The sequence below is a fragment of the Anastrepha obliqua genome, chromosome 1 (genome assembly GCF_027943255.1).
Source record: "Anastrepha obliqua isolate idAnaObli1 chromosome 1, idAnaObli1_1.0, whole genome shotgun sequence".
Taxonomy (NCBI): domain Eukaryota; kingdom Metazoa; phylum Arthropoda; class Insecta; order Diptera; family Tephritidae; genus Anastrepha; species Anastrepha obliqua.
In genome coordinates, this window is record NC_072892.1 from 5,616,758 (window position 1) to 5,624,060 (window position 7,303).

Below are 7,303 nucleotides of genomic sequence, written 5' to 3' on the forward strand. Positions count from 1 at the left end.
AAATATTCCCATTGAAAATTTTCATACATTTGTATGTGCGCGTATGTAGATATATTTACAGTAGTGGCGGTGCAATCAGCTTAATGCAAGCAGCTGTAGGTTTCTATCACTTCTACAGCCGACAAAGCGAGGCAAATGGCGCGTGGGTGTGAGCCGAAGAATTCATGTTCGATAGAAAGTGTATGTGCGTTCATACACAAATACGTATCTATATATGTATGCATGAAATATAGCATTAAGAAACGAGGTGTCCAGAGTAAACTTTATAAATATATTTATACACTATATACAAACACAACCGTTGAAGAAGAATATACGTAAATATCTGAATGTTGGCACTTTCAAAAGCAAAAAATATCTCTACACATATATATGTATTATATATAAAGATAGAAAAAACGAAAAACAGCTGCGTGACAATTAATTTATTAATGTATCATTTTATTTTTATTTTTTTGTTCCTTTGCTCTCTTAATTTCTTCTCCTTACAAAGTCGTATTTTCGCTTAAATTAGACGTATGTATATAAAAACCAGTGAATACAAATTCAGTTCATGCAATACAAAATTCAAAAATACACAAAAAAGTTCTTAGGACATTCGAAAAGCCATTGTCAAAAGCAAATTTTTTCTTTTTCTTATACTTAGCAAAAAGTTTCATTATCTCAAGGTCTTCGTTTTACTTATACTAAATTTATTCTGTGTTGTAAATTCTCAACCCTACAAACTCCAGTTCATTTGATTAAGGTTAAACAAAATGTCTGGATGCTACAATATGCATCAGCTGTCATTGATTTCATCTAATCGCCGAAAAGTTTCTTGCCCAAGTCCATCATTCGGTGATTGCGGCAAACACGCAGTGCGTCTGCCTTCTTCAACACGGCCACCACTGACGGGTTCACTTCTACCAATTGCGAAAGGAAGTCCTCATAGGCAGACTTTACATTGGGCGGCAGCGTACCGATTTTGACCTTCTTCAAGGTTTGTACGATGCCCTCAGCCCAGCCCGACTCAATGGCAAACTCGGAAAGCCAAGGTACTAGTGCCAGCACTCCGCTAATGGTCTGCATACCGAGGAACCATAATTCCGAAATTTCCATCCAGTGTTCTTTGTAAGCGATGGACACAACCAACGCGGTGGGATCATTGGACTCGTCGATATTGTAGGCATCCCAGAGGAAACGAATTGTTGCTTGTATGTAGCGACAGAAGGAGAAATCGTTCTGCTTGACGCGTTTGGATTGTTGTTTCAGTAGCAGTAAGCCGAGCACGGCAAGATGTCCGTGCATGACGAGATTGTCGGGTGTGTCCTTCAGCTCAGGCAGATTCTCAACAACAAACTTAAGTACGTTGGCAAATAGTGGTGAGTCTTCGGCCAATTTCGGTTCCAACACAGTCAAGTTCATTAAAATGTTGCACAATGAGACGATGGCCGCACGTGCATCCTTCATCTCTTCCATCTGTTTCGGTGTCGGCACTGGATCTGGTTCGTTCATGCGCTTTAGGCGCTCGGCGCGCGGTATTGGTGGTCGTTTGTAATGAGCAATGCTGAAGTAGAACTCGATTTGCTCCAATAGTACTTCGTCTTGCTTGGTGGTAAAGAGCACTTTACGTGCGTCATCCTCCACAGCCAAGTGGCATAGCGCCGGTAGCATGACACGCAGCACATCAACGGGTGGCTCGTCTTCGCGCGTTCCGCTGCGCCAAGCCTTCAGTTCGTGGAATGACTCGTTGCATACCTTGAACATGAATGGCAAGATCTTGTAGATAGCCGGACGCATAGCAGTCGTTTCTTGCGCCAGCCAAGCGGAGAGAATGCGCACAATGGCGCAAATGAAGGCTTTGTCGCGTGGGTTACCACTGTCCTTGATCTTGTCTTGTGAGACGCGTGTCAATACGGCCAAAACTTGATTAAAGGCACCTTTCAGCGCTGTGTACGTGGTCTGCTTCTCCTTGGGCTCCATGTCAATCTGATCGCTGGCCATATGCTCAATGCACAGCTCGAGTATAACGAAACAGCAGGTGATCAGATCAGCGCGCTTAAACGTAGTCTCCAGTTTTTTCTCATCCATTTGCATACGCACCTCTATGGCGGCCAACTGGAGAATAGAGAGGAAGAGCTGCTTCTGATCGTCCATAAAAGCCCATTGGATGCCAAGCACTTGAAGGGTGGTCGCAATCAAATGCAAAGCCGGCTCTCGTTGTTTTGGGCCAATTTTGGCCTTCAATATGTCGCCAACAGCCTTGAAAATACTCTCGGGCCAGATTTCGCCCTCCAGAGAGTTTACGATCACCTCACGCCGACATGTGATCAGTATGGACGAAAGTATAGTACACAGTTCGTATTTGCGTTCGCTGTTTTCGGTTTCCATATCGAGCGCTATGCGCTGGACGAGCGCATGGAAGGGCTTCGGATCATCAGACCAGGAGGCGGAACCGAACTTGGTTACCAACAATACGATCAAATGCAATGCCTCATCGGTTTGAAAACTCTGTGCCGAATAGATTTGCGACATTTTTGGTATGGCGCCAATGGTGAGTAGCGCCTGCTGGCCAGGCTCATAGGTGGCAATGCTCTTTAGGCAACTATACGACTCGCTTACCACGATCAAATTATCATCGTAGTCATCATCGTCGGCAGTTTCGACGATCTCAAGCAAAGTGGGTATGGCTTCGATCATATCCTTGTGTGTGGCCAGCTCCTCTTCTTGGCAGAAACAGGTGAGAATCGAGAGCGCAACACTCTTGTAGACGAGGGGTGGGCAATCGTCGGGCAGATTTTTGCCATTGAGCAGCTTCTTGAGAAAATTGAAGCCGATGGCCTCGAAGAGCAACTTTTTAGCGGCTGCTGTGCAGTCCTTGCCCTTCACCAGCTTTGTCACCATGAAGAGGGCAGCAAACTTTTCGGTTTCACTTTTTGTGCCCTTCAACATGGCCGCACATTTCTTTACAGCTTCCGGTATGTCAGCCATTTCAAAAATGTGTTAACGTACAAACTTTTTGTTGAACTTCTTAAAGTTTTTCTTAACTATCGTTGGAGAGTTTTTGCACTTTTTCTGGGCGTTGGCTGCTAGACGCTTTCACTGTCAATTCCGCATATAGACGCGATAACACGATATTTAATAAAATTATTTTGTATGTATAACTGGGATGGGCGCTATATGTATGTCTGTATGTACATCTATAGTATATTTATAGCGTCTATTTTCACTTTCACACACGAGTTTCCCGATGCGAAAATTTTGATTTTTCGTTGTTCCGTTCGGGCCGACGCACTCTCACCAACTGATCCATCTGAAACGTTCTGGCTATGATCGACCACGGCCCGTTTGTGCTGTAACCAACCAAAATCATCTTCTTCGGCTCACACGTCACCTCCATCGTCACCTTGTTCTGGACGTCGGCGTTATGCCATCGAGTAAATTTCGACTTCTTCCTTCCATGGCGACTGTTGTTGTTTTTGTTGCATTTCGCCACTCAATACCTACACATTTTTTATTTTTAACAACACTCATATACATATGTGTGTATGTATATATGTGTGTATACATAGCAGCAAACCGATTAGCTCGCGCAACAAGAAAACAAAATTTCGAATTTAAATCAAATTGAAATGCAAATTCTAAATGGATCGGGAAGAAAGTGTCTCCGCGTGTGGAGCAAAGGCAATGGCGTCATCGCCCGGCAAACGCGGAAAGCGCATATGGCCGAAGTATCTTTGTATGTACATACATACACACATACATACGTATATGCCAGCCGTGCGGCCATTCAGATTCGCTCACTCTCTCTATTCTTTCAACAGTTCCTCTCCTCATGAGTCGATGTTTATATTTAGCGGCTGGTTTTTGTTTAAATTTGTTTTTCATGTTTTCTATTTACATTTTGGAAATTTTCTACTTTTCTGCCTCCTATCTGCGTTGAATATATTTGCATACACATATACATATATGTCGAAATTATATATGTATATATGCGTATATATTCAGGTACAGTTATGTGATTGGGGTAAATGCATCTTACAGGAAAAAAAATCACATCTGCAAGAACTTTTTGCAGTATTGATTTCAACCTTCCCATTTATAGGCTCCGAACCACTTTGTGGCCTAGGAAAGGGTAACTTCTCTTCTGTTATACAGGAAGCAGAGGAAAGGCAAAGAAAATCGTACTTGGACAATCTACCGGATTGAACGCAATCAAAATCAATGATACGTTGCTTAAGCCTAAATTGATTTAAAGATTGTATGAAATAAAATAGGAATAGTTTTAGAATCATCACAAAAATTCTAACAGGACGTTGTAGATTGCATCATCAGCTTCCTAACCTGGGAATATGCTTCAATGGAACTTGCAGCTTCTGTAGGGAGGCAGGTGAAACCGCCCTGCACAAACACTTGGGTGAACATATTTTACTAGAGGAGAAAATAAAACTCGATAAATAGGACAAACAATAAATTTTACTGAGGAAGTTTGGTTCAGAGAAACACTCTGAATCCCAGAATAACGCGGCTCAATAGATCTTTCAGGCCGTAGTGCTAAATCTCCTCATATTAATAATAATCGATTTCAACTAAAATAGGCTTTACTAGCCTACGTGGAAAGATATTTTCACCTGTTTTTAATTCATATTTGCTTTGAATTTGAAGCTGGGTCATAATTCATTGGAGAAAGTTATGCCTGAAAATATATTGAAAAAAAAAAAAAATAAATAAAATAAAAAAATTTGTGATCAAAGACGGGAATTTGTTTCTAAGAATTTCGTTTAACACCAAAGTAAGAAGAAAAGGATTTTTTGTAAATTCAAGGTTGAAAAAATTGTTATATTACATCGTGGGATAGGAATAAACCTTTTTTTGCTATCAAGAGGATGATAGATCTTATATGCGTTACCTACTGGCATACTCAGTTTTTCATTTGCTCATCTATTTAATTTTTTAAAGGACTTTACTCTTTCAAAGAACTAACAGGAGTTACAGCAGTTTTGAAAAGTATTTTCTAAAACAGGAGAACGCAGTAAAAAAAATGTTTTGTGCATTGAAAAAATTCCAAATAAATTTAAATCTGCCATATTAATCCGCAGTTGCACTTTTGTGCTGGTGGCATCGTTCAGTGAGAAGTGAGTGGAAGGCTCCAATCGGCAAACGTGGTCTTCTATTCACTATACTGCTCTTCTTCGCTCTAGGTTCTTCGTTTCTTTTTAAGTGTATAAAGCTGAAACTCTATAAGACATTAAGCTTTGCGTTACTTACATATGCTTCTGAAACCTAGGACATGCGTAAGGCGGATGAAGAAGAGCTTAACATATTTGAGCGAAAAACTTTGCGCCGCATTTTTGGACCGGTCCGGATAGATCACGTCCACTATCGCCTATAACGGCGTATGCCTAACTGAAGTAGATGACATACAAATCGCCGACTACATGAAGCCTCAGCGCCTTAAGTGAGCTGGAAATGTTCTGAAGATGGACCCAAACGAAATTGCCAGAACTATTGTGGATCTGTGTAGCTCTTTTGTAGCATTTTTGGACTGAAAAACTAAAGGATGCCTACAAAGGATTGAGATTCTTGGTCGAATTTATTGAGGTAGGCCAAGGTTCACCCTGGACCGTCACACCAATAATGATGACGACACTTACTTTATCATATTAATATGGAAATCAAACGAAAAAGTAAATTTTGTTAGTTTTAAGAAACAGCGGAAAGCGGTCTCGGTAGTCTAGCGTAAGTGAACTAGCCTGCCATCCCAGAGGTTGTGGATTCGAATCCCACGTAAAGCACGGTCATCGCACTTTTCCAAAATTACCTACTTTCCTTGTTTCTAAAAAAAACAAAACAATCTCATTCCTCAACCCCAAACCTTATCCTTTCTATCCTTACTCCTGCCCAATAGTCAGCGCATTATTTGCATTGTTGTTGCTAAAACAAGCAAAAACAAAGAAAACCACAGAGTTACACATTGTATCAGTGGCGCCAACAAGAGTAAGCGGACAATCGCGGTAATAGCGGTGACACACCAAATTTAGCGAAGTCCTCAACCATCTGTGTGATCCTTCTGCTAGAAAAATGTGAAACACAGATGGCGCTCAAAGCAGTAAGAAGGCGTTGTTCCTAAGCAACGACAGGTGGGCATTCCTATTATCATATTTAGGACTAGTAGCGCCCTGTCAGAAATAAAATAAAGATTATCGAAACCAACGCAAGACTGAGTGTGGTCGAAGCCCTATGCTCCCGAGAGGAGTAAACAAGGAAAAAACAAAACAAGAAACAGCTGAACCGAAAAAAAATGTTAGTAATAATTTACGTTTTACTTAAAGTTTTACAATAGAGATAAAAAAAAAAATTATTGAACGATTTTTTTTTTTCAAAAATTAAAATTTTATAATTACATTAGAATTTTATTTTTTACACTTTGCTCGAAATATAATTTTATTAAGAACTTACTTATTTAGAATTTTATTTAAAACTTTATAATATAAAATAAAAAAATATATATATTTAAAAATTTTTGTTTCAATAATTTAAATTTCACAATTAATATTTATATTTTTTTAGTTTTATAAACATTTTGTTAGTTTGTTTTGTTTTTTTTACATTTTGCTCTGAATACAGCTTTTTTAATAATTTACTTTTTATTCAAAATTTTATAATATAAATTTGAAGAAACATATAATAAAATTGTTTCTTTTCCAGTAATTTAAATTTTAGAATTAAATAAAGCTTTTTTTAATTTTATAACTTAAACTATACAAGTTTTTCGTTATATTGTATAATGTACATTTTATATAAATTTTATAATGAAAGAAAAAAATTATTAGCATTTTTTTCGATAATTAAAATTTTATTAAAAAAATATTTAGTGAAAACAAGTTTTTTCAATATAAATTTTATTTTAATTTAAGTTAAAAAAGAAAAATGTTTAATATTTCATTTCAATTTTATTCTACATTCCAAATTAAAATTTATAATATTTTTAATTTCCTTGCTCGTTTTGAACGACGGCTAAAAACAACAAAAGTGTTAAGCGCTCCATAATAAATGATTGTATTAGTTTTCCAATGCATTATCAAATTTCTATATCAAAAGGTTCAGTCGTCTTTAGACCCGCCTTCATATTGAGGCTAGATAAAAATTGCTGTCATCCCTAAGGCGCTCTTGTTAGAGCCCAATTTCTAGATATCATTTCATAAAGTTAACCAAAGGATGAGAGCTTGAAGTTTTTCTAGTCAGTACCCAAAAATCCTGCATAGCTTATAAACTTAAATTAGAACTTAGTTTCCTCAACTGATTGAGTTGCACTTGACTACCA

At 38.3% G+C, this 7,303-nt stretch overlaps 1 protein-coding gene across 1 annotated transcript; it reads right to left on the bottom strand.

The window, feature by feature from the left end:
- Positions 1–420: 420 nt before the first annotated feature.
- On the bottom strand, positions 421–3,286 carry LOC129249844 (neurochondrin homolog). The gene has a single exon (XM_054889516.1). The coding sequence runs from the start codon at positions 2,968–2,970 to the stop codon at positions 799–801; it is 2,172 nt and encodes a 723-aa protein (XP_054745491.1). The 5' UTR covers positions 2,971–3,286; the 3' UTR covers positions 421–798.
- Positions 3,287–7,303: the final 4,017 nt, after the last annotated feature.

What these genes read in the sequence shown, in the direction of transcription:
- LOC129249844 (XM_054889516.1), bottom strand. Translation starts at nt 2,970, where the DNA reads ATGGCTGACATACCGGAAGCTGTAAAGAAATGTGCGGCCATGTTGAAG.